Raw genomic sequence first — 26,976 nt, 5'->3', positions numbered from 1 at the left:
CTCGTCGTGTTCTCCTCTATCCCATCCCATCAGCCACTCCATGAGACCTGCCGGTCCCATCAGCCGATCCCGTCCAGACCCACACGACCCATCGGCCGGTAAGTCGGGTCACAGCTCACCCAGAGCCAAAGACGGTAGCCAATCGTTCGAACGCACTCATCAAAAGGAATGTCTCGACGTAAACAACAATGAACTCACAGGAATATCTCCGAAGTCGTGTTTTATTTACACGGTAGCTGGAACATGCAACAGCGAACGCGAATGATCAACAGTTTTAATTTCCACCATACACCTATATAAGCGATGCACCGAAACGGGATAACATAACGGCTCAATGTTCCTGAAGACGGCACAACTGTTACAATAGTCACCGTGCTGTTACATATCAATGAACATGATTGGGATAGGAATGTTCCTAACGATGAAATTCTTAACAAGGAAATATAGGAAAGTAAATGAAGTTAAAGCCTGTTACATTCTCCATAACGATTCCCTAGACAGGAAACGGCTTCAAGTGAAACCGAACTATCTCCGGCGCCTAATTTGCCTACGCCATCACTAACCATCTAAAGAAGCCTCACTAACCATCCACTCTGACCCTACCCAGCTACGACACTAGCTACGGTTACTCCCTGGCCGAGAATAATGTCACCTCTCGTCCCAGTCGCCACGGCCAACTGGCGAGGAGATCGCAACTTGTTCCCTGGCTGGGATCTACTCGTATTAAGAAAACCGTTAAATCCGGCGAGGGTTAAAGCTCAAGATAAGGGGAAGCCGACGGAGGGAAGAGGATAGGTCAAACACACGGCCCCAACTGGCCTGATGTGACCACCAGTGGCCCACGGGATACAAGCCACCGCTGGTTGGGACACTGCCGTCGTTACCGGCATCTCAGCAGTGGATTGCGTTTGGTCTGTGAGATTGGGAGGCTCGACTAACTCACCAAGCCCAGTCGACAAGTTATCGGAGCGTACAAAGGAACGGCTTGGGTCGATGTCCTCGATTGTCAATTAATGCACGGCGTCGACGCTAAAGGAGTCCTCGTCTTCAAAGGATTAGATAAGCACACACGCATATTTTCGTCAAGCTGGGAAGGGCATTGACGCCGTCTCGCGATTAAATAATCGACCGACGCGACAAAACTATGACGGCAAAACTGTACATCCTTTATGTAGGTATACTCAGAAAGGAATGGGATTATCATCAGCTAACTAAAAGTACCAAAAGGACAACTCAGCAAAACAAATTAACGATAAAAAGGCTACACTAACCGACAAAGGAGGATGGAGTTAGCGGTAGGGGTAAGTCCGGCGCCGTCTTACACGTCAATTGATAAGGCCTAATCGATGTTACTGTGTCACCACGCAAAAAGGTAAATCAAAACAGAGGCGGGTACCTCAGCTCTATAGCTATCAAAAAGGACTGATGATTGATAGAACGAGCAAGGATTGAACTAGACTGGTGAGCTCTCGAATTTCCCAAAGATGATCCTATATGTGGACAGACTACGCAATCCACCGTGAAACATAATGGGCTCTCAGCTAAACGGTACATAGCTACTCAACACCGCACAACGAACATACAAGCGAATTGCCACCCAGCGCTGGCAGCTTCCGATGAGCTGCCCATGTCACGTCAAACCGGGTGAGATGACAGGACAGGACAGGACAGGATAGGACAGATGACACAAAACTCCGGTTGGCACAGGTAGGTAGCAGAACAGATACCCTGTAGAAGTGGACAGCGCCGCTGCCGCACAGCGCTGAGGCTGCGGCCAGGAGGCGGCACGTGCAGCTATCGATTGTACTAGAGACTGGCTATGTGTGTGGTCGCTGCGGCGCGTCGTTCCGCCAGGCGCCGCCGAGTGTCGCCACTGTCGCGGGCCGCGGGCCGGGCCGGTCGGCGCGCGGCCCGGACAGCACGAACTCGGCACAGAACCATCACTTGTTGCGGCGGCGCGCCGTGCGCGACTCCTGCACGGCGGCAACGATCGTCTGCACCGTCTGCTCGTGGCCCTCGAAGCTGTCGGTGCGCCGCACGGCGGCCGCCTCGGCGGCCAGCAGCGCCCGGCCGCGGCCGTCGCAGCTGTCAGCCGACTTCTGGCGGCGCACGGCCGGGCCGCGGCGCGTCCGGCGGCCCGCCTTCGACTCCGAGTCCGAGTAGGCGTGGCGGCGCTCGTCGTCGGTCGGCGACGAGTTGGGCTCGTCCCGGGAGCGCGGCTTGGGCCGGCCGCGGCGCAGCAGGCGCCTCTCGCCGGCCGGCGCTCCTGCCGCGGCGCCGCGCACCTCGCCCACACGACCCGAGATCTTGACGGTCGTGTCGTGGCCGCTCGAGTCGCGCGACACCTTGGCCACGCTGAACCGGCCGAACTTGCAGACCTGATCGCCGAGCGAGCGGCGGGGTGCGCGGCCGCGAGCCCGCGCCGCCGACTTCTCGATGCCCGTGATGACACGTTCCACAGTTCGGTCCAGCGCCGAGTCGATGCTGGTGAATCCGGACGGGTGAGAGGCGCCCTCGGACGGCTGGGAGTCGATCGACGTCATCGAGCCGGCGCTATAGTCGGTGTTAACCTCTCTCGGCGAGATGGGCGTCAGCACGGGCGCCTTGCGGCGCGGCCAGCTGGCACTGGAGCGCCAGCCGCTCTGCTCGTGCGTGCTGGCGGCCAGCGGCGGGCCGTCGCCGCGGCTCGACCACGTCAGCTTGGGCGTCATGCGTCGCTCTCTGTCGAGCGGCGGCTCGTCGTCGCTGCGCCAGCGCTCCTCCGAGTGGTCGCGCCAGTTGGCCGGCGGCGGCGACGGCTCGCGCCAGCGCTCCTCGCTGCGCTCCCGGCCGCGGCGCACCACCTCGCGCAGCTGGGACATGACGCCGCGCTGAGCCTCGCTGACCGGTGGCGCCGCGCCGCGGCCGGCCGGCCGGGCGCCGTCTCCGCCCGCTGTCGACAGAGGGACACGGCCCTAGAGCTGCTGCAGCCGCACGGGACGCCACATCGTGCCGGACGCAGCGCACCCCGCTAGGGCTGAGTGCACCGCACGCACTTCACATCATAGAATAATTGAGCGACCATGTCGCGATTTAAGTAATGAATGCTTTTTCATTGCTGATAGATTCTTCACTATTGCATCATTAGTCTAAAATTATGTTGTGCGATTGATAATCATTACTGATAAATGTTAGCAACCAAATATTATCAGACGAAGACCCTTATCATAGCATATTCTTTAGTTAGAGGTTTAGCATGCAGCCACAAGGGAAAATTCTACCGATACGTCACATGGATGTTTCTTGAGTTAGGGTAAAAATCGTTTGAGTTCATTCACTGCCGTAATTACTATTAGAGCGTGCTCTAACGTTTATCCTCGTTTGTCATGCTACAAACATTCCACAACGTAAGGCAAGCACTTTATTATCGAGCAGCAAGCAATCATCAAAAGCAGCACACAACAACAACAGAACATCAAAGTAGCGAACAATCTCTGAAGAGCTGTCCGCCGTTCGATGTGAAGGAATCTGAACTTTGAAACCACCGTCACAACCGTCGCCGCCTCCCCGATCGGCCCGAGCAGTCTCTCACTACCACGGAGCGTCCACCGAGCGGCCACGCATGCGTCCTGTACACGGGGTGGTGCGGGCCGGGCGGCGCCGGCGCCTGTCAGAGCTCGTCAGAGTCGCACACCCGGGGCCGGGAGGCACAGCACGGGGAGAGCGTCCAGGGCGCGGCCGCGGCGGGGGCGGGGGCGGCGGGCGGCGGCCGGGACGCAGCCCGGCCGCCGGCCGCGCCCCCCGAGGGTCACACACCGACGCCCGGCCCACCTTGCTGGTGCCAGTGCAGGTCGGGCTGGCCGGCGCCGGTGCCGGCCGAGGTCGCGGACTCGTCTCCGGAGCGCTGACCGGACGCCGGCGGCTGGCAGGGCAGCGAGTCCACCCGCGGTGGCACCTCCGGCCTGGATGGGGAGGACGGGAGAGCGTCAGCCGCGGTGTCTGGCATTCAGACACAGCGTGACTTCCTAACGTCACGGATACTGTATGGGGGGTGTGAGGGGGGGGGGAGAGGGAGCACTGTCCGACACACAAAAATGACAAATACTTTACGACAGTCTGTCTGCATACGCATATGAAAATCTCAAACTCATGTAAAAAGGAAACTGCCAAAATTTGGTCATCAATGACCGGCAAATTTTGGATCTCTCCGTGACGCTGCTGCAGACAGCGGCAGTGGCAAGGCTGGCCGCTGTATATTGGCTGTATATCGCCGATACACAGCGGCCCACCTGCTCGTGTCCGTATCTGGCCGTAGACAGGCGGGGTATGACGGCACAGAGTACCCACCACCAGCCACCCCACCGGCCGTAAACGGGCCGCGGCAGGTGGCAGGCAGGGGTGAGCCGGCACCGCCCCTCCGACAGGTCACTCGTGAATACCGGCATAACAGCTCATTGGGCCGAGCCGGGTCGATATTTAGCACGGCGTAAAACGGGATATAGCGGCTGGAACGCTAATGAGGAGCAACAGGGAGGGGCGCTGAGCCCACTAGGTCCCGAGCATTGCAGCCTAATTAACGGTTTATGCTCTCGATAAAGACATCGGAAATGAGTCATGGCTTGGAGAACCTTAAAAGCACGCATGATTAGGTTCACTTTGGGCTATTGAAACTCAAACAAGTAATGACTTTTACAATAGTTGCTCTCTAGATGACTAACAAGTAGTCAAACTCAAAAGGTAAATATCCTCTTAACATATCATTTTAACTATACAACTAACTGCACGATAAAACATCGAAATAAAAACAGCATTTTGACAGTGAGTCTTCCCACAACCAATGAGTGTAGCCCCTCTTGAAAGCATCGCTACTCGAAAGTATCGTTATCGCTCCCTGGTCTGTGAGCCCCTGGATTGGCCGCCTAGCCGGCCGGTACCGTTTTCACGGTTTCACGGGCCGGCCAGGCGGTCAACCCTCTCAAACCAGGGAGCGATAGTGATACTTTCGAGTAGCGATGCTTTCAAGAGACTACACACGGCGACATCCACAAGTGCGCTTCCTTCTCCCCCGGGTGTCTGACCGGCGATTTCCTCTCCGTACCCCCTGCCTCCCCCGATTACCCACCTCTCCCTGCTGGTGGCCCGCTGTTTCTTGCAGGCCGCGGCGGCCGCGGCGGCAGTGCCGGCGGCCCCATGCGAATTAGTCAGTGTGTCGGACGAGTTGGGACGGTCACCTGTCTGCTGTTTGATGGCGATCGTGAACCGGTTGAGGTCGGCTCGCAGCTGCTGAAGGTCCGACACCTGTCCGAGATGGGAGAGAGAGGTTAGCGGGGCCCGCAGACGGGAGCGGAGATCGAGTAGGACAGGACAAGAAAAGGCAGGAAAGGTCAGGATAGGACAGAACAGGACAGGACAGGACAGGACAGGACAGGACAGGGCTGGGCAGAGTAGAACAGCGCATGGGAGGGGGCGGGCAAGACAGGACATCGCAGGACGCAGAGTAGGACCTAAAAAAGGCCAGGGAACTGCTGAGACAGGATAGTTTCGGACAGATCAGTGGTGATTTCAGATGTCTGGACCGGCCGAGAGCTGGCCAGCAAACGGACGAGACTTTGACTAAGTGACCTATTGAGAGGTCGTCAAGCTTTATGTCGTGGTCTCAGCGAGATAACCTATCAGCAATCAACTATGACAAATGACTTCACATTGGTAGCTGACAGACCCGACCAAAGATCACTTTGTGCTGACTGGTATCCGCCATTATATCCGCGCTTTATGCTATCCTGTAGTGTCAATAAACTCTTCCATTCGAATACTCCACAGGACAACATACCGATAGTAAACACATCGGGCAGACAGACAAGACTGACCCAAGAGAAATCAAACTGATGTAGAAGAACGTGCCGTGATTCAAAATAGAAATGGGCTACAACATACACCTCGACGTCTTCTTCCAGAGCCTAAACAACTTTGATTCTTGATTCTTGAGCGATACAGACGCTAGCAGCGATCCCTCACCTGAGCAGAGAACACGTCTCGCTCCATCTGTAGCCGCGTGCTGACCTCGTCCCAGCGGTGCTGGAGACGCAGGCGAGCCTCCTCCACCTCGCAGGCCAGCGAGACAATGTCGCCGTCCACCACCTCACAGGGGACACGTATAGATAGTCAGCGTTTGCTGCGGTTTCCATCCACTGTAATTATCTTGACGTTTGTTCATACTGCATTGCTTAACTGGTATGCCCAAACTGAGGTTACCTGTATGTGTATCACAGATAACGCACGCCAATACAAGAACGATCATCACATTTCATGGCGTAAAACAATAGCCTGTTAAACCCATTGCTGACAGCTCACCTGATAAAACTAAAAAACCCAGTGACAGCTCACACAGACCTTTCACACTCTATGATAGGTCAACCCTGACGCACCTTTCCGGACAAAGTGACAGCTGCTCCCCTAACAGACCACCACGTTCCCGCCAACACATCCGACCTCCGCACTGCCGCCCCCTCACTTCACAGCCGACCCCAGCGCTGCCACCCGCTCACCTGGCAGGCGACCTCGGCGCGGTCGGGGGACATCTCGCGCAGCTGCCGGTACCGTCCGGTGATCTCCTGGAGCCGGGTCTCGATGGCGCGGCAGTGGTCAGCGAACGGGCCGCTCGAGTCCAGCAGCCGCAGCCGGTTGGCGGTGTGCGCGCGCCGCGCCGCCACCGGCACCAGCCGGCCGCCCGGCTCCGGAGTGGCCGCCGCCGGCGGGCACAGCAGAGGGTCCAGAGCCTGGCACACCTCACGACGGTAGTTGGTCTTTACCTGGCTGGTCTGACTCGGCCTGAGGGCAAAGGACCGTGACACAAAACAGCGGTAAGCGACGGCCTTCGACATGTATGTGGGGTGTGGGATACGGGGGCAGGCGGAACAAGAGAAGGGTCGATGTAATCCACTAACAACAAAAAGAATGATAACATAGCTAATCTTATTACGCGGCACGGATATGTCAGAAGTAAACAATATAAGCGGTACCCAAACACTCACTGTAAGCCCTCCATTAACCGGGTTATGTCTGCTTTGTTTCCTCAGTACAGTGCCGCCTATTGACGCCGATTCATGACGTAATGCCCCTGCCCGGTTGGAGCGGGTTGGGAGGAGACCGTAGACACTGACCTGAGTGGCACCCCGATGTGCGCGATGTTCGACAGTCGCCCCATCAGCGAGTAGCTGAGATCCAGGAACTCGGTTTTGTTGGCCGAGTGGGTGAACGTGGTGCACATGCTCAGGTGGACATGCAGCACGGGCAGCAGCGAGCAGAGGTCACACAGCTGCTGCTGAAAGGTGCACGTCTTCTGCGTGTACTGCCTGAGGGCGCGGACCGGGGAGCGGTCAGTGGTCTGCCTCAACGGGAGGTTCAGAGCTCAGAGTATGTCACTGCGGAATCACAAGCGTACCCATGAGTAACGAGGTGGGATTAAAAGTTACAGCATAATTACTGACCGTGGCGTATGTCGTTCATTATAAGTAGTCGTTCATAGAAAAACGGTGACCCTGACTCCTGAGAGCGAAAGCGATATTGTGATGAACAACTGTGAGCGAATAACTAAAATTCGGTGTCAGGCGTACGTACCAGTCTCTAAACACTTGAATGGAAGGCATGAAAACGATTCATTAGCAGGATGGTAACACGACGTAAATTTATTTGTGAATATTTCCCAAATAATAGTGGTGAAGCGTAGTGCCGGTGCAAAAACGTCAATGCACGAGCAGAGGCGCAACTCAAATATCGCACCACGATCGTTACATACTAACACGAAAGAATGGCACATGCAGCACTTGCATTTGCATCAGTCGGCCTTGCTAGGTGGCTCCACAAGGACGAATACTAATAAAATGTAACACCTGTTGCACAGCCTTAAACCACAATTAATCTTCAGCGACAACATGAAAATGAGCCATGCAAGCCGCAGGTATTCGAGGATGGAAATAAAGCGTGAGGAAAACAACAATATTGAAGTCCAAGAAACAATTTCTTGGTGGTTGGTTACATAATGAAAACATTTCACTCTTTCAAACATAATGGCACATGTGGAAAAGATCTAGCACGTAAGGAAATTTGTCGAATGGCAAGCATCCGATGCACGGCAAGGGAACCGTTTCGCGTTTGAGTCAAGATAACTCTTTTCCTGAAAATGCATAGCATAAAATAAGAGCAAGAACGCCAACATGAAATCATCAAACGAATAGAAACAAAGACTAATGGAGAATGGAGATGCTAAAAACGAAGGGCTCTCATTCCATAATTGGCCCAAAAAGCTAAAAAAACCAAGGCTCATTGATGAAACCAGACGGAAATCACAGACATGAAAAACACATTCACATCTTGAAGGACGGCCCTCAAACATCGATAAAGGCAACATGCGTAATGCGAACATCCGATTAAGAAGGTTTAGATACTACTATCCACATATGCACACGACGTTTGGTGAGCGACCCCAGCAACTGCTTCACAGCTCAAGTTAGCTCAGCTCACAGCTCAGAGCTTGGCTCAGCTCACAGTTTAGCTCATAGCTTAGCCAGCACCATTGATCGCGTGAAGTGACATTTATGGCGACATGCATCACCTCGTAAAATCGACGCCTCGACAATCATGAATTACGACGCCGAGATGAAAAACAACCGTGCTCGAACACAACGGAACATGACAAAGAGAAAATCCCAACAGCCATGCCTCGCCAAAACCATGACATAAACCAAGACATAAACACGGTAAAATAAGGTGCTTAAAGTGTACGCCACATAAATAGCAAGCACTTTAAGCACTGTTGTCATGTCTTTTCAAAGATATAGTTAACGAAAATGTGAGTGCAATAGAATCGCGCCGCCAAACCGAAGTAATAAAACACAAAACAAACGACATAGTCATGGGTAGAAAGAACAAATATTACGGTCTTCTTAACCCTAGAACGCCTAGGGGGGGGGGGTTGTATCAACCCCCCCCCCCCTGAGGTTTTTTCGAAGTGCACGCTAAACGGCTTGTCGTAGCGGGCTGAAATTTTCAATACCCTCTGGGGCAACCTTTGCGCATCTTTTGCCGAAAAAAAAAATTGATCGGGTCATGTCAGGTCACGGAGTTATGACGTCATAAGAGGTACAGCCTCCGGCCGACAGTTACCAAACGTGTGCGCCGAATCCCTAGGTTTTCTGCCGGTGATACCCACATTGTTTGATGGATCATGATGAAACTTCCCATGCATGTTGGGGCAAGCATTGGCTATCGTGTGGTGCAAGAAAATTGACCGGGTCAGGTCAGGTCACGGAGTTATGACGTCATAAGAGGTACAGCCTCCGGCCGGATTTTCACGAAGTGTGTACCGAGTCCCGAGGTTTTCTGCTGATGCTATCCACATTGTTTGATGGATCGTCATGAAACTTCCCATGCATGTTGGGGCAAGTATTGGCCATCGTGTGGTGCAAGAAACTTGACCGGGTCAGGTCAGGTCACGGAGTTATGACGTCATATGTGGTACAGCGTACGCCGCCATTTCTGAGAAGTGAGAGTCTGATAAATGCGCCCCCAGCTTTTTTACGATTGCATGTGGAGTAGTGCATGTATGCTAATAGAACTTTCCAGACATGTTGGGACATCTATTGACTAACTTTTGAAATAAACAAAATGGCCGGGTCATGTCAGATTAGAGAGGTATGACGTCATGAGTGGTCCAACATCCCGTACGGTTATGTGCAGCCGTAAATTATTTGTTTTACAACGATTATATGAGCAATTATCGTTTGCTGTGAATTGATTGTTGGAAGTTGGAAATACACTTTTCTGAGTCGTTACCTACAGTATTTATAGCGGAGCAGTGGTCAACAGCCGACGAATCGGGACAAACACCGGAGGGTGATGTGACACCATATCACTCATCAGCAATAGGCCTCTTACTTTTTTAGGGTAAATACACCAAAAACACCATATATGATGCAGAATTGAGTGGGGAATACGTTGTTGAAGGTTTGAAGTTAATATCTCTCACCGTTTTGCCGCAATCGTTGCGCAAAGTTGAAAAAGTTTGATTTTTTCGGAAAATTTGACCTTTGACCGGTCATAAGTAGGTCAAATGTTGACCTAGGACCAAAAAATATACCACCAATCGCGAGATCTCGTTGAGAGCAATCCGTTGGTTTTTTCCGCTAAGCTCTACGACCTTCCGTTTCGAAACGCCAGGGGGGGTCGTAACAACCCCCCCCCTCTGGTCGTTCGTGTTATGAGAAATGGCCTGGTCGTGCGAGGGTTAAACATGTAACTCAAAATCGAAGAGGATGTACAAATTGTGACGTGGAAAGATATGAGCAAGAATATCAGCAAGAGAGACGAATCATATGGCTTGCCGTGGGCAGAAATTCACGCAATTGAGGAGGGTTAGATTGCAGGGCATATCAAAATATAGCGCAAACTTAGATAAAAATCAACACAATAGCAGCCTGCAGTGCACGAGGAGGCAACGCTCACTGATCGACCCGTACACCGGACGGTAGACAACCGTGCAGCTGATCACCAGACGCTAAAGGAACATCAGGCGGTAAGCACAGCCGTGCACTTCGCCACTAAACAGCGAACACATCCGTGCGTGATGTGCATCTCCAGACGGGTCGCTATGAATTCCTCCGAGACCCACGGTCCAGTAGGCAGCTCGCCGTTACCCCATGCACCCCCCCCCCCCTCCGTGGCATGGCGCACACCCATGCCATGCCGTGGCTAACACCCGTGCCGCAGCGTACCCCTCGACATCGCTGAGGAGGCGGCTCTGCAGCTGGCTGACGGTCTCGTGCAGCTGACGGCAGAAGGTAGTCACCGCCGTCTTCTCTGCCTCCATGTTGTGTCGCACCTCGTCCAGCAGCGCCCGGTAAAGGATGATCCCGTCGCGCACCGAGTTCTGCAGCTCGCGGATACTCTGCGCGCCGTGACGGACGACGCGCACCCAGCGGTTACGATCGGAGCACGCGGAGATACGGAGTATACGGGTGCGGAGACACACATATCAGGATATGGATACAGAGACAGCGGTGTTATTACCGCTGCAACAAAGCCACACTGGGTTGACGGGCAGCTGAATTATCGGTAGCATAGATCGGACATTTAGAACTCAAAGGGCCAGATCAAGCGGCATCGATCTCGGCTCGGATATGGGGACTGTCGGGACAACAACAGGGGACAGGACCGGAGGAAGCGGGACGGTGTATCAACGCAAAAAGATATGTAACGATGGACAATGTCATCGCTTTGATGCGTAAAAATCCAGTGAATCAGAAGCTGCTCTCATCCATTCTAGCCAGAGGAAGATGGCGCCTCCGTGCCTGGAAGGGCAAGACGTCACCCCGAGTAACGGCCTAAAATGCATCGAGGAATGGGATGCTACGAATCCTAACAGTTCCGACCGATATATCATCACTTTTGGAATACAAACGATTCCAAGTGAAACTGAAACAATTCGTCAGGACTAATGGAAAACTTTAGATGTGCAGATCGTTTTCAGTTCTCGTGATCCGGCACTAACCCCAATTTTTAATAGAAGAACGGGTCAGATATGAAGATAATAAGAGGTAGTTAATAATTTATTATGTCAGCTGTATTACCATGCCAATGAAGTGATCGACTAACGAGCTTGCAAAAGTAGACTGTCACAGTATATCCCACCGTGTCCGTGAGTCAGTTCGGCCGCTCATCTGCCGTTGGGTGGTGGAGGCAACGCACCTCATTAAGCAGCGCGATACGACACTCATAACTGCTGTCAATCACTAGCTTACAGACGACCAGATCCACTTAGGCTGCCCCATTTACACCCAGTTCCAACCAGCCGCCCCTCCAAACAGCACTACACCCAGCCTAGCACCACTCGACACACACCCCGTCACCGACCCCCATCTCTCACTCACCACGACGGTCCTTTCCAGTCGACGCACACCGTCCGTGTAGGCCGTGTCCAGGTCGACGCAGTGCAGCTTCGACTCGGCGCTGTACTCGCGGAAACAGTTGATGCACAGCAGCTCCTTCTTGTCCGTGCTGAACATGATGTGCGGCTCGTTGTGCACAGGACACTGGCGGCGGCACCGACAGACAGGCATTCATTTATCAAATAATCCATTCGTTCATGCCTACAACCAGCCTACAACCATTCATTAACTCATTCATGTAAATAGCCATGTAATTACTTAATGTAATGCAGTGTAATGTAATCATGTCATGTATACAATTAATCCCAAAACTGCCATGAAATGCATTTTTTTATTACAAGATACAAAACCAACAGCACCGAAATACCAGACTAGCTAGATGTAATCGTATTTCTTTTTCTTTTTTGCCAGTGACCTACTCAAAATACCAAACCCAGAATTATATGATGGACGATGGTGTACCGTTCAAATAACCACAACCCAGGGCGGGAAACCAACGGCACCCCGCGTCCACCCTCCCCCCCCCCCCAGCCCACGGCATTCCGTCCTGGTGTCACGGCACGGGCCACTGACCTGTTTGCACGCCTTCCGGAGTCGCTCAGAGAGCGACATCACCTCGTGCATGGAGAACATCTTGGCGCGGTGCGTCTCGTTCTTACATCGTTCACACAGCGCCTGACCTGGAACAGCGGCCGGGCGGGGTCAGACAGTTTGGCGGCGACCCGAGCCGTCCGAGCCATTACACGTAAAAGTCGTCCATTGGTCATATGGATAGTACAAGGTTATCTGCTTACCCTTTGCGCATTACAACTCATAAAATAAAATAAAGCAATCATCAGTCCGAGCGACAGAAGCCTTCCTTAAGGCATCTGAATTCCAACAAAGGTTGTACTTTCAACCTAAAAAAGGACTTCTCTGCGTTAACAGCGAGTATGTTTCCGAGGACGAATATTTGGATGCGCTTGGTGAAAGTAGTAACGTCTAGCCATGAAAAGCTGAAGAGGTCTGATAAATCTACCGACCGTCGCGGCTATGACACTACTAACTAGGACCGAGCGAGTTACACTCCTGGTAACGGAAACATGGCGCTTCCGGTCAACGGAAGTCGGCAGCTCGCCAGCACAAGGAGCCGACAGCCCGTGTCTCTGATAAGACGTACTCCCACAACGGATAAAATGGAACCCAAACATTACATGGGCTGGTTTCCAGCCATGCATCGCTACGGTTCTTGTCAGTTATGTAGTAAGTTAGTTGCAAGCCACTAGGAGCACTATTATCAACCTAAGTGAATGACTGGCTCCCAGTCACCGGATTGCTTGGTTTCCGGCGGGTTAGAGCCCCGGGGGCGGGCTAGGCCGTGATATGGAGCCGACAACGCGTGGTCGCGGGCGCGATCGAACATTACGAGTGGGGACGGGGGCGAGGGGGAGGGGTGAGGGCGTGGCATTGGTTGGTGGGGGAGGGGAGGGGTGAGGGCGTGGACGCATTGGTTTGTAAGGAATGGGAGGATGAGGGATGGGGCAGGGCACTGAGTAGTGGCTAAGGCGAAAGGGGTGAGGTGGAGCGGACAGATTGAGAGATGGAGCTAATGGTAGGATAGGGTAGGGTGGGGTAATTTGAAAATGTGGGGCAATTTGAACATAGTGTGAATATCACAAAATTACGGAAAATCCATAAGTGGCATGACAATAAGACCAATGAGAGAAATTATCGTAACTAAAAGGGCTATCATATGAACGGGGTTTAAAGTTTCAGGGAATGAAGATGTTGACGCACAGTGTAAAAAATCAATTTCGCAAGGAAAAACGCCTAACAACACGTCATTGCAACTTCATTGCAGCGCAAAATCTTGCATTGCTAGCGCCTAATACGCAACGGCTTTTGTTGTATAATGACCTAATCAGTGCCTTCAATCCAAGAAATTTGCTTTTGAACCCTGTTTTTTAAAATGGCAAAATAACTTTTAGCGTGGGGTAATTTGAACATAGTGTGAGAATTTCAATGAAGACAGGGATACCTCCGAAAAAAAACAACGCTCCCAGTTTTTTTTTGCCAATATTTTCGAACCAAAGCAGTAGCAGATAAGTGATGCCAGTTTTAGAAAATTGACGTCTAATATCCGTCTAATGTCCGGCATTTTCGTTGATTTTCCGTCCAAAAATGTTAAAGTCAACTATTTGTCCAAATATGTCCGAATATTATGCAGCTATCAACACTCAAAACCGTCATTTATATTGCTTATCATGTAATTTTACCAGCCGAAAAGTGTTCATTATATTGAGAGCTTAACAAGCTTTCCATTCGCCAATCAATGCTATGCACGATTACTTTATAAAAAGCGCTGAAGTGTAGCAAGCCATCGTCCAATGTTGTCCAGTCTGCTACCTTTGTCCAACCAATTCCGAATTGGACATTGGACAAAATCAGAACTCCAAATGTCCAGGTTTCGATTGGCACCACTTTAACAGATGTAGTAAGGTTGGGAGAGTTTTTATCGAACAAAAATGATAGACGTTCTGTTAATTGAAGAGGGGCGAATTCTGTCAACTGACCGGTGTGCAGCGTGCAGATATTGATACTCTGCAACTGTTATTTTTGCTGTTGTGTTGATTTTTCAAGTGAAGGTATGTTTAGAATTGTTCTGCCTATTTGTTTATGGGTCAAACAACATCGGTGCTGGCGAGACTATCGTTTTTATGACAGGTAAAGGCAGTATGTTCAAATTACCCCACGGTGGGGCAATTTGAACACACCTTGACTTGGTGGAGAAGTGAGGCTATGCTATTCAAGGTATGCTCGGCTCGTCCAAAAATGAGGCTTGCATGGTGAAAGCAAGTGACACTTGCGCTACTGAAACAGTTTTTCTTCATCCAGGGTTGAACTGGAATTTGGTACAACGGAGAAGACATAAAAATATGTTCAAATTACCCCACACTACCCTATTCATGCAGACTCCCACCAGAGTACAGTCGTCTTGCTGTAAGCAGCGGGCGAGGAGGGGGGGGGGGGGCGTCAGGACCTCCGCGGCACGCATCCGGTGCAAACTGCCGACACGATCTCCCGGCCTCCGTCTCAACACCGCTGGTCCGCAGTCCGCACCTTTGCAGATTCAACCCGGGACACGGCAGTGAGTTAGTGCGAGGCGGTGAGTTGGTGAGGTAAGCTGATAAGCATTGAGGTGACCTGGTGAGAAGCGGTGAGCCGCTGTGTGGCAGTGATCCGGTATACGCAGTCGGTCCATCGGCCTGCAGTGCAGCGGTGCGGACCAGTGGGCGACGAGAACTGCGACGAAAGGAGTGTATGGACGCCGCCGTCGTCCGGCTCTATTTCTGACCGGGCCGGTAATGGGTGCCGCTGATTCGCCTCACTGCGGCCCGCTCGCAGCTGTCGGTAACAGCGAGTCACCGCTCGGCCGGGCACCGCCGGACATTGACTGCGCACTGTACAGACGGCAGGTCACCGCCGCACCATCGAGCATTGACTGCGCACGGCGGCAGAGAGTGACAATCAGCCGACGGGTTCCGGCGCTTCTCAATGGAATACCTAATCCTGGGAGCTAGAGCTGACCGGAAATAAGAAACTTGGGATAATAATAGACTGTGGTGCTGATCAATAACCGAAACATTTGTATATTCTTCTGTTTAGCGAAGACATCACTCGAATAATAATAGCGTTGAAACATGTTAAAGTATTGTAAACAAAGAATACTTTTCCGCTGTGTTCAGCCCAATAGTAAGCACTAAACCACGAAACGCAATAATAAAATTCACGGAACGTTGTTCCGAGCATCCTATCACATATTGACATCAACAAATGAAACTTAAAATGACAGCAATGAGTACAGAACGCAGGACCATTAGGTTGATGCTTTGGACATCGTTAAAATCCATTTATACTGTTAAATATTTACGCAAACAGTTGTAAGCCGGCACGGACCATAATCCCAGCATCTACCCGTATCGACCGGCTAATAAACCTGCCTGCTCACAACATGCAACGCACGCCATACGAGCAATGCCCCGTCGCATGGCCGTACACAATGGGACAGTATACGTGGCACTAGCTATTAGTACAGAGTGAAAGAACTTACCACCGCAGTTCACAATAATTTCTCCGGGCAGAGACATGTACCCTAGGCTAGCGTTCCGTCTCTCTCACGGGAAAATAGATCATAAAGCCTAGTGCACGCCATATGAACACCGAGTGGAGTAGCCACAAACACCCAACTCACCACCCTCCCTTAGTGTTGGAGGCATTCTCACCACCTACCGCACGTGTTGCAGAAGAACATGCTGATGTTCTCTGTCGTCTCGCAGTTGGCGCACGGCGTGCGAGCCTCAGTGGAGAACTCGACCAGGAAGCGCAGCAGGACGTCGGCCGGCGGCAAGCTGTTGCCGTCTTTGAGCACCGTCGTCTTGCTGCAACCACGGGAGGACGGGGGGGGGGGGGGGGCGTCAGAACCCCCACGGCCGCAGGCCCCCAGCGCAAACTGCCGACATGAGCCTCGGCCATTCCCGGCTATACAACGTCTATATAGCGGGAATGGCCGTTTTACAGAGGGAGAGTCGAGTCCGAAGACGACGCTGGGCCGGATAGAGACCGTTCGGGCCCCACTGTAAAACAATAGCGTCCGCCCAAAACAGCAAACAATGACGCGGAAGTCGAGCAGTCATAGATGGTAGGACCGGAGCTATCGACGTTAAACCCCGAAGCCCCCATACCCTAGGAGGGATATCACTGTACGGGACGGTACCCCCGCTACAGCAGCGACGAACTGAAATAGTGTCTGACACGCTAGCATGCCTAAGCGCAGATCTGTAATTAGCTCCTACTTTACACATCTTTACTATCAGCTCACCTAGTGATATCGGTAACCCGCAGAACAGCCCTGTGCAATGTGCATCATTCTGTACCGAGTATTCAGTGGTGCACACGAAATGTTTGGTGTCCGCATCTCCGTCGGTCCCATGTGTATAACACGGACCGACATCACCCTTCGCACCCCCCGCTCACCTGCAGACGGTACAGGCGACGCGGCCGTCCACCACGCGCACACGCAGACACTTGGCGCAGAACGAGTGGAAACACACCAGCAGACATGGCTCCTCGTACACCTGCCGCAGATGTGTTCGGTGGTCAGTGGAAAGACCGGGGTAAGGGACCGGCGGGTGGTGGTACCGCGGCAGGTAAAACCGCTGATTCATAGGGGGTAAGCAGGTAAGCACCACATAACAGACATCGCCAGTACGTTACAAGTCACTCGAAGAACCGTCTTGCATAAGGACATTGCATTTTTGGAGCGCTGGAACTCCTGCCATTGTATTCAATACCTATCTTTGCAAGTGCAAATTGTTCGTGTCAAAAATAACTAATGACAAACATTAGCGGAAAAAATATACCAAGCGACAAAAAGTGTGTTCAAATATCAAAAGCATAACAAATAAGCTGGCGCGTTTTGCAATCCCGCGGTACAAATTTATAACCTAAAACTGTAGCATTTCCGATCACGTCACGTTATGAAAGCCATCATCCCACCTCCCTCCCATATTTCACAGCCACTTCTCGGTACCCATACACCATATCACCGGCTCGCAGTCGGCAGCCCCAGCTGGCCCGCTGGCACTCCTGCCTCCCCAGCCTCACCTGATTGCAGAGCGGACATATGAGCGGGTTGCGGCACAGGTCGTCGACTGAACTGGGCAGCAGGTCGTCCACGCTCGACGACAGAATTCCGCCGGCCATGGCGGCGACGCGCGGCCCGCACGGCTCCCGGAGAGGTCGGCACGGCTCCCGGAGAGGTCGGCAGTGGTTTGTGGCGAGGTCAGTGGACGGAGGAGCAGAGTTTAGCTCCGGCGGGCCCACAGGGAGCTCCGCTCACTCTGGGCGACGCCTCGTTTGACTCCGAATTGTCAGAGTGACGGCAGTACGCGGCGGCACCAATCAGCATTCTGCGGACAGACAGACAGACAGACATACGGTGAGGACGGAATACTACGTCAGTTGTAAATAAACAGACAGACAGAAAAACAGCTCAGTGGTGTGGACGCAATACACTAATTGTAAGCAGAAAGACAAACGGATAGGTCTGCAAAACATGTGCATGTGTGAGTATGTGTGTGTGTGTGTGAGGGGGGAGGGTATATAAAACATAAAACTCCACATTCAATGTGCGCGGAAACGTTGTTAGTACTCATTCCCAATCTGTATCTTATCCGCTGAAGATCACATGTACTAATTCTGTTAATAAAAAGCACAACGGTGACTCCAACGAAAACAAAACTAATTGCTTGATGTGAAGACACAAACAAACACTCCAATTGTCCCCTAGCGGCGCTCTGGTGACAGACTGGCTCGCTGACACCGGCAGAGGACGGCAGAGTGGCGCAGGCTTGGGCGCAGGGGTGTCGTGCCAGGCCGTGGCGTATTCGTCTTCATTAGGCCGGTCCGTGTTCATCAATTAGTGAAGGTTGCGCTGCCGGACCGTGTCATTTGCCGGCGATCGTCGGCCATGGCCCATCAGTCTCTACGTCAGCATACGATATTTGGAGACAGCGCCGACGCCAACTAGGGGGCGGACATAGCGGTAGCCTACTGCGTGTCACTCAAGAATAGCTGTGCACAGGGTTCTGGCTTCAATACTGGGCCTAAAACGTCACGAACTCGATATAGGTCAGTTGAAAATGATAAATGTTCTTAGTAACAAAACTTCAGACTTGGCTATTTTCAATCATGATTTTGACGGAAAGGTCACACCGAAGTTTAACGATAGGGCGGCATTTGACCCACGCCGTGGGTGGATTCACTCCGAGGCGCGGCGCTGGCGATACCCACACCCTGAGACGGGGTGGTAACGGGCAGCGGGCCGTGCAGATCGGACCTACCCGGTCCGACAGACAGGCACGCCGACGCACCGATCGGCGATCGTCGAGAATACCGAGCAGGACGAACGCGGCCGGTACCGCGGTCACGATCTGCAGCTTACCAGCGCAGCGTGGCAACCGCACGCACCGCACAGACGCAGCCGGACCGGCGACGGCGGGGTACGGAACAGCAACCACGTCACTATAACAGCAACGGCATTTTCGTCAGCAGTGCGATAAAGGTTATGCTTTACGAGAAGCTTTCTGTGTGCTAGGGCGATTATTTGATCATGGCGTGAGCTGACGCCAGCTCGCGCCCCATGAGTCCATTAGGGACCGCTCTGGCAGAGGCCGACGGGAAGAGCTCTACTCTGCCGCCGGCACAGGGCCGGCGCGGTGTCCAACTATTGATGGCGTCATGTCCCAGAGTTTTTCACCCGGAGCAGGGAACTGATGGTTTGGCGACTCCGATCGGACGGTAACGAACTGCCGGCCACACAGACCGGCGAGAGACCGGCCAGACGGCCGCGCAGGCCCGCGAAACGGGCCGCCCGGTCCATCTTACACAGTTCAGTGAGGCGACCCTCCAGCCAGCCAGCCCTACCGAGCCAGCTAAATGGCAGAGTCGGTCAGCCTCGCAGTTCGGCGAGCCGGCCGGCATTCGTCCTCTTTATATTCAGAAACTAATTCATCTACATTACCTATCTGGATCATATATCCCTTTCCAGGCTAAACGCCATCCCACAAGGCAATTGATGAACGGCGGCCCCAGTAGGAGCAGAAACCTCCGAGGTGACCGTTTGAGCGGCCTGTCCTAGTTATTAGTAAAGCAATCTTGGCATGTCCCGCTGGGACACTCCCGTTCCAATGGCATGAGCCCAGTTGCCTGTTGGTGGTAAACTCAGCGCAGTATCGCCACCACATCCCAGCATCACACATAGCTAAATTGGTCTAAATAAATTGAATGGCCTAAACCGACAGCACAAACCAAAAACGGTTAGTAAGTCGATCTCGCAGGCCCGCAAAACTGGCAGAGAGCCGACTGCAGAGTTCAGTGAGACGGTCGGCTTTACATGCCTGCGAGACATCCGAGACGGTCAGTTTCACACAAAGACTGATTCATCCCGGGTAAACCGAGGTGTTTGCTTCACAGTTCACAGAGACTGTCGGCCAGCCTACTGCACAAGCAAAAAAAAAAAAGCAATCGAACAGCTCTACGGAATTAAATGTAGAGTACAGAGTGGAATACTCTTTGGGAGGAAAGCCTTTACGTCCGAGGATATAGGGCGGGACACGGAATTGAAGGTGGATCGGGGCCGGACAAGGAGCCAAGAGTCGCGATTGGGACGGGCGGGGACACTCACTGGACTCCGTTGGCTAGGAAGCAATGATCGGGATTCGGGACATAAAGACAGAGTTGGGGGGACAAAAGGTCGCACACTAACTGGATGGGTGCAGTAACAGGTTGGACAAGATCTTTAACTGAGAACATAGTTCAATACAGACTACTAGCCCCGGATTCAACCATGCCTGTCGGAACAAGCCCCTCGGCACTCCGCGGCCACCCATTGACAAATGGTGACTACACGATACTACACGACACGATATAAATAAGTCTGAGACGTCCACAATACACGTTACAACACCACCTCAACTAACCCATCACCAAGTATGACAGAGTCCCATCATAACTCCTACCGTAGCTTCCACCGTACCACCGCACCGCGGAACTCTGCCGGAGCGACCACCGCCGGCGCTGCCAGTCGGGTACTACTGGCCCGATCACCGGCCGCCGTCCACCGACCGGCTGTAGGCCGAGCCGACGGCCGACGGCGGCCGGCTACCGACCGCGCGCGACACCGCCGACCGGTCACGCACCACGCGTGGCTCGGGAAGGCACTGGTGCAGTGAATGGGTGCCGCTGCCCATTTCGGCCCCTTCTTTCTAAGCAGACTTTGTCTTAAGTCATGTTTCTTTGTTCGAGCTAAAAACTGCGGTTCAGGATTCGAGAAATGATGCTCCCCCAAATATGTAGGTAGGTACCAATCTCAAATTTGTTATATCGGCGATCCCTGATCATGATCTAATACCTACTATGATCGTTCCTTAAAGAACATCGTTTGGATCAAGTGGTACGTGAATTCGTGCCTTAGCATTCGCCCGTGTTGGTGTTTCACAGCGCGGCCAACGCATGGGGGATGGGGGGGGGGGGGTCGACCGGACGGCGGACCCGAGCCGTTCGGTCCCTGATTGAGCTCTGGCTTTGCTAAAAAAAAAAAAAAGAAAAAAAGAGCGTACTGCTCGTGAAGAGAGAAAGCCAGCGGCATTCAATTTTACGATTTTAGATCATTGGTTTACCGGTCAGGTCAATGACCCCAATTTCGGGAAAATCGGGACCAGGATATTCTTTATAAGTACCTATTCATATCCACAGTGATAGCACCGCAACATGTTCCATGGGCTCAAAAACTATCCTTAGAAGTTGTAATTGCTCCTAAAAGTTAAAGGGACTATCCCACCTTCTAAAATGTTGTTAAAACCAGTTAAATCGTGCCCGACTTTATAGATTGGATGACCAGGAACACGGTTCTGGCATTTATTTTTCATTAAACATCTTAGGCTTCCCATATTCCAAACACAAACTTTCAAATATGTGACGTCACAGCCCAAAATTACCTCCTTCCCCAGGCCACATTACTGTCATAAAGCTGATTCTTTTTACTCTGTAGGCACCACAACAAAGTTCAGACCAAGTTTTAAGCGATTTTTCAACGAACAAACCCATTTAAATCAGAATGACTAAACGAGGTGACGTCACACTAACGGTCGCTCCATGTTGAAGATAGGGCCTTGTACAAGGCCCATTTTCAAATGAAGGGAACGAATTTCTTCAACACCAAGAGGCCGCGGAGGTTGCAACCTAGATAGATAGTGGTTTCTGAACCTCGCCGCAAACTTGGCTATCTCAACTCAAACCCCATGTTAAAGGTGGGATAGTCCCTTTAACCAGTGTCAGCAGAGGTCAATTCGACCTTGACCCGACCTTCACACGACCTTAACACCCAAGGTACTGTACTCCACGGGACAAACACCACTTCACAAGTTGGCAGGTTTCTTATAATAAATGACTTAGAAATACGCCTAGAATGTAGGCATTGACATACATGTCTAATCGCCATCCTGGCTTGACATATTTCGAGAAAGAGGTCACAGGTCAGAAATCATTTGAGTCATGGACATAAAATTAATAATAATAAATAAATAAAATTGGACATAAAAGAGAGAGAGAGAGAGAGAGAGAGAGAGAGAGAGAGAGAGAGAGAGAGAGAGAGAGAGAGAGAGAGAGAGAGAGAGAGAGAGAGAGAGAGAGAGAGCTTCTATGGTACCTACATACAACATGTAGAAGAGGCAAACCTGAAGACCAGAGGACTAGTCATTTGTTCAACTGCAGACTATTCAGATTACTTGATTGAATCGATACTTCAACAACTATAAATTTATACTTCCCAAACATAATTGCTTTTATTCATTTATCCACTTCATGGTGCATGTGTATACTGTAGTCTGTGTATGGTTTATAGGACTGACAAATTCCATTATAACCTCGCCTGTGCGCGGCGTTTTCCATAGTCCAACGTGTAGGGGCGGGGGGGGGGGGGAGGTGGTTGGACCCCTGCCGTTCGGCCCCTCATCGAGCTAGAGCTTCGCAGAAAAAAAACAAGCGTGCTGCCCGTGACGAGAGGAAGCTGATGATACCCAAATTTAAAGCCCTAGGTCATTCGTTGACCTTCCAGGTCAGGTCAATGACCCCAAAGTAGGGAAAATCGGAACCTGCAAGAACTTCGTAAAGTGAAGCTTTCATGTTTTTTTTTTCGGGGTGCTGACCAGGAATTTCATGTAAGTTTTGATCACAAATGATGTCTTCATGCATTTAAGCCAGGTCGGGTCAGGTCAGGTAAGGTCAATTAGTAGGCATTCTGCCGGCTATCCATCGTAGGTGTCAACCGCCACTGACGGCGTCGTACTCGTAACATGTTACGAAGGCACTAAAACTACTTCGTAAATATTCAACTGAATGGTTAACCCTCGCCCCGCTGGGGGGGGGGGGGCAGTTTGGCCCCCCTGTGTTTTTTTCCTGAATAGCAAGAAAACGGCGGCGCGCAGCGCCGCCAAATTTTCAGAAACTTCCTGGCCATCAATTTGACACCTTCACACAAAATTTCAAGTCTTAGGGCACCTTAGGTCAGGAGTTATTGAGGTCAAACTGAGGTCATGTTCGAGCAAAAATGAGCAAAAAACATGAAATCTTGAAACGCTCACAAAATCCACAGTTAACAAGCAATTTCAAAATTATTTATATGGTTATGTAGACAAGAGGCGGCGCTACAAAACTGCTATCTCGGATTAAAAAAAAATTGGGTTTTTGACCCCCAAAATTCAGAAAATTGAGTTTTTTTTTAGAAAAACGCAAAAAAATCCCAATTTTTTCCGAATATCGAAAAACCGGAATATATGTGATAGTCCCTGCGCTCTTCTATATACATACAAAATTTCAGATCGATACCTCCTTTTTTGGCCAAGTTATAGCGAAAAAAGTGTTCAAAATTGATGACGTCAAATTTTTAACTCAATTTTTAGCAATTATAGACCACGTAGTGCAAAACAAAGACCACCGTTGAACTCCCCGTGACGAGCTGCATCGAATCGATACCCATTTTATGCAAAAATATCAACTTTGAAATTTGACCTAATTTGACCTGACCTTGACCTGACGGCTGACCTTCACCAAAACATAAACTAAACTGACCCCAAAGGCTGCCTGACCCACATAATCGTATTTGACATAAAATGGACCATAAAACATGCATCACATGATATTTTTAATTCGTGACCCTCAGTGACCTGACCTCTGTGACCTGACCTGGTATCAGTGACCTCAAGTAGCAAAATATGTGTTTGACGAACATTTCCCCACCGATGCTTTTCAATGAAATGCATTTTACTCGAATTTACAAGCCTATAAATGGTGAAAATTCGACCTTTAACCTGAGCTGTGACGTCATCGGTTTGACCTAGGTCAATGAAATTGGGTCACAAGGTAGTTCCTTGATGGGGCTATCCAACGCCCTTTGCCGCTTGTCGCTATGTTGCGTGGTTCTCGAGATCTTGGGGGGGGGGGGGCAGGGTTAATTCAAAATCAGCACAAAAAAACTAGCACATGTAGAAGCATGAAAACTAAAAAAAAGAGCCAAGGTCATCAAAGGTCAATGACCTTGACCTGACCTTCAAGTGACGTCGAAAACCACCACAATGCATGGGACCAACATCATTTCACATGTTTGAACGTTTACAATTGCAAAAATTCGCTATTCCGGCCAAACGTGGTCTCGAGAAAAAGGTCACAGGACATAGGTCATTTGGGTCCAGGTCATGCAATTTTCGGGGTGGGTGTAAAATTGATCAACTCGAGAGTAATTAAACTTTCGTCGCTATCGGCCGCTCTTTGCGCGAGTTACTCGCGAAAAACCGAGGGGGGGGGCGGGGGTCCATCCGACCCGCCACCTACAAGTGCGAGGGTTAAACGTGGCTGGAAACATGTTTGTCCACAAATAAAAAATAAGGTAGGTAATCTTACCAATTAGGTGAAGCATAACTGGCCTGCAATTTCCATGGTGATCAAAGGCTTGGCACTTCATAGTTGTCCATCAATTCCATCACAAGCAATGAGACAAATTAAACATCTGAAACAGAAAATGTCAGCAATAGACATTACAATAGGAAATCAAACAAAAGGCCAGAACAATAAATGGTACCAACTTAAGCCAAAGGCTGACAACTGAGACCCTTAGAGACACAGGGCGGTGTTTCACGGGACGCTGCTACCACGCTGCTATCAAATTGCGCGAGCTGACGTCACACTTGTGGTAGTGTTGGAGCAACGGCCTGTTGATGTTTCCATGGAAACCCAATTTGACACGTGTACATAAAAGCAGCGTGCTGCTATCACCGGTGAAACAGGGCCCAGGAGGCCAGACAGCAAAACATGACAATGTCAGCAAAATGTTAATCTTGCATGCAGGTGCTGGGAGTCAGAACTCAGCTAGTGTGTGGCCCTGTGGGGATATGGCTGGTGCAATGTTGATTTTGGGTGGAGTGGTGCAAGCCCTAAAAAGGCATTGTGCCAAAGAATTGTTCTGGTGAAAATGATGCAAGAGACGAATATTTTTATTTTTCAAAATAAATTTGTAGGACTTTTTGGTGTTCACTAGTGCAACTTTGCAGCCCAGCTGGTGCGGTCTGGTGCCAACTCATCATCCTAGCTGGTGCACACTGCAGATTATTAAGTCTGCTGACACATGCTTTGCAGTCAGGCCAGAACAATATTCCCATTTTGATCTACCTACAATGTAAGGCTTTTGCTCTCCTGCATTCATTTGATGGTTTGAACCAAGGTAGCACAGAAGGACCACACACCAGATAGGTATCTACATTGTTGAGTGATGGGCAGTTTGTGCCACACAGTGTATATTTGAGCATTTAAATTCTTGAAATATAATTGAAAAAATGTAAAACTGAAGCATTGCTGGCTAGATAGCAACTTACATAAAATGTCATCAATGACACCTCCCTAGTGACTAGTCCCCACCTAATATCACAGCTACTAGACCATAAGTCTGCAAAGTATCACAATTTTGACAAGATCCTGTACGTGCAGGCTTACTTGGCTGGCGCGGATTAGGTGTGGTGTGGATTTCACTTGGTGGGGTGCAGATTTAGTGTAACAGTAAACAGGGTGTTGATTTGGCTTGGTGCAGTTCCAGATTTAGTGTAGTGCAGAGTGGATTTGGCTTGCTGACAGACATAACAGAGCAGAAGAGATAGATGAGGAAATAAAAAACATTGTTGGAGCTTCACCATGTAATTCAGTGAGCTCTTGGGTCTCAAGGAGTCTGCAGTGGTCACGACAGACTATGTCAGCGCTGGTGGTCTGATAAATTGTGTGGGTTCTGCTGTAACCCAGGCATAGGGGAGACTAACAAAACCACTGGCATGCAGGCCAATTACTTTAAGGTCAAAGCATATTTGGACTGGTCATTTTTAGGTTCATTTAGGATTTTCGGACTCTCACTCAATTTTGGCTGGGAAATAAAGTCTTTCACTCTAGTTGTTGAAAAAGGTTAAGCAGACTTATAGAAGTAAAAAAATGATACAATTTTATGTTGAAGACCTGACATTCCAATTCCGCCGACAAAAAAAGAGAAGTATTGTATCAGAAACACTTTCTACGAAATATACCTGCCTTCCTTGCTAGTACCTATATAATGGCTGAAAAATGTGTAAATGCACAAGAATCCTGCCAGAAAATGACTAGATTGTCTTGCAAATGCAAATTTTCAAAAGACAGCCCACCATCACCACACCGGTTTTGGTTTTTGGCATAAAAACTGGAAAAAAATGCCAAAAAACATTTATATATAGAATGGAAAATACAATAACAGCGCAGCAGAAGCATATCTGAAGGATAATACTTTGCTTTGAAGGGAAATTCTCACCATTAGAATACTCGCTTTGTTTTATATTTAAATCTCACAACATGACCTAATACAAATGAAAATTCGCTCTCCTTCCGACGTTAAAAAACGATTACATGCTTTTTGCAGCTTCGCAGCGAGAAGTGTAGACTGCTTTGCGAGAAATTACCTTCATCTTAATCCTTACTCATCTCATTAATCCTTTATCTCATCTTAATTTTCATCTATGATTCCTCTATTTTTTAATTTAAAGATAAGAAACATTTTGATGAACAAAACAAGAACAACGTGAAAAAATAATTTATCACAAATTCGGGTGAGACTAAATGCTTACTTCGAAATCTAAGCTGCGTTGCGGCATTGGCGGTTATGTGCGGCGTGTATGCCGCATGATTAGTAAGCGGCGACCACTAAATTAAAAATTCAATAGCTTTGACCTGTTTTCAATGGATAACACTGCATACCAAAAATGTCCATCGCTCTCGTCATAGGATATTTAGATTTAAATAACTAACTTATCTACATCATTGTTTTGAACCAAATTAATACTCAGCCGCGAACGTATAAGGTATAACCCCTTGCCGTTTCGCTCCTGATCAAGCTAGAGCTTCGCGGAAAAAACGAGCGTGTTGCCCGTGACGAGAGAAAGCCGATGATACCCAA

General features: G+C 50.4%; 1 protein-coding gene across 1 annotated transcript; it reads right to left on the bottom strand.

Moving 5' to 3' along the window:
* Positions 1 to 1,940: 1,940 nt before the first annotated feature.
* LOC122392045 (RING finger protein 207-like) lies at positions 1,941 to 26,245 on the bottom strand. Its single transcript, XM_043386532.1, has 15 exons — positions 26,203 to 26,245; positions 24,417 to 24,522; positions 17,565 to 17,869; positions 16,935 to 17,035; positions 16,191 to 16,339; positions 12,495 to 12,601; positions 11,904 to 12,065; positions 10,749 to 10,921; positions 7,140 to 7,331; positions 6,525 to 6,807; positions 5,995 to 6,117; positions 5,102 to 5,277; positions 3,794 to 3,941; positions 3,572 to 3,608; positions 1,941 to 2,932 (listed from the first exon to the last, which is right to left on the bottom strand). Exons 3-15 carry the CDS (start codon positions 17,661 to 17,663, stop codon positions 1,941 to 1,943), a joined length of 2,742 nt encoding a protein of 913 aa, XP_043242467.1. The 5' UTR covers positions 17,664 to 17,869; positions 24,417 to 24,522; positions 26,203 to 26,245.
* Positions 26,246 to 26,976: the final 731 nt, after the last annotated feature.

The sequence above is a fragment of the Amphibalanus amphitrite genome, unplaced genomic scaffold, assembly GCF_019059575.1.
Source record: "Amphibalanus amphitrite isolate SeventyFive unplaced genomic scaffold, NRLGWU_Aamphi_draft 000467F_arrow, whole genome shotgun sequence".
NCBI lineage: Eukaryota > Metazoa > Arthropoda > Thecostraca > Balanomorpha > Balanidae > Amphibalanus > Amphibalanus amphitrite.
Note: the sequence above shows the minus strand (reverse complement) of the source record. Positions and strands in the feature narration are given on the sequence as shown.

What these genes read in the sequence shown, in the direction of transcription:
- LOC122392045 (XM_043386532.1), bottom strand. Translation starts at nt 17,663, where the DNA reads ATGGCCGGCGGAATTCTGTCGTCGAGCGTGGACGACCTGCTGCCCAGT. An exon ending in TATGTCCGCTCTGCAATCAG is followed by an intron (nt 17,036 to 17,564) that starts GTGAGGCTGGGG and finishes CATCTGCGGCAG; the next exon opens with GTGTACGAGGAGCCATGTCT. An exon ending in GTCGCCTGTACCGTCTGCAG is followed by an intron (nt 16,340 to 16,934) that starts GTGAGCGGGGGG and finishes CCGTGGTTGCAG; the next exon opens with CAAGACGACGGTGCTCAAAG.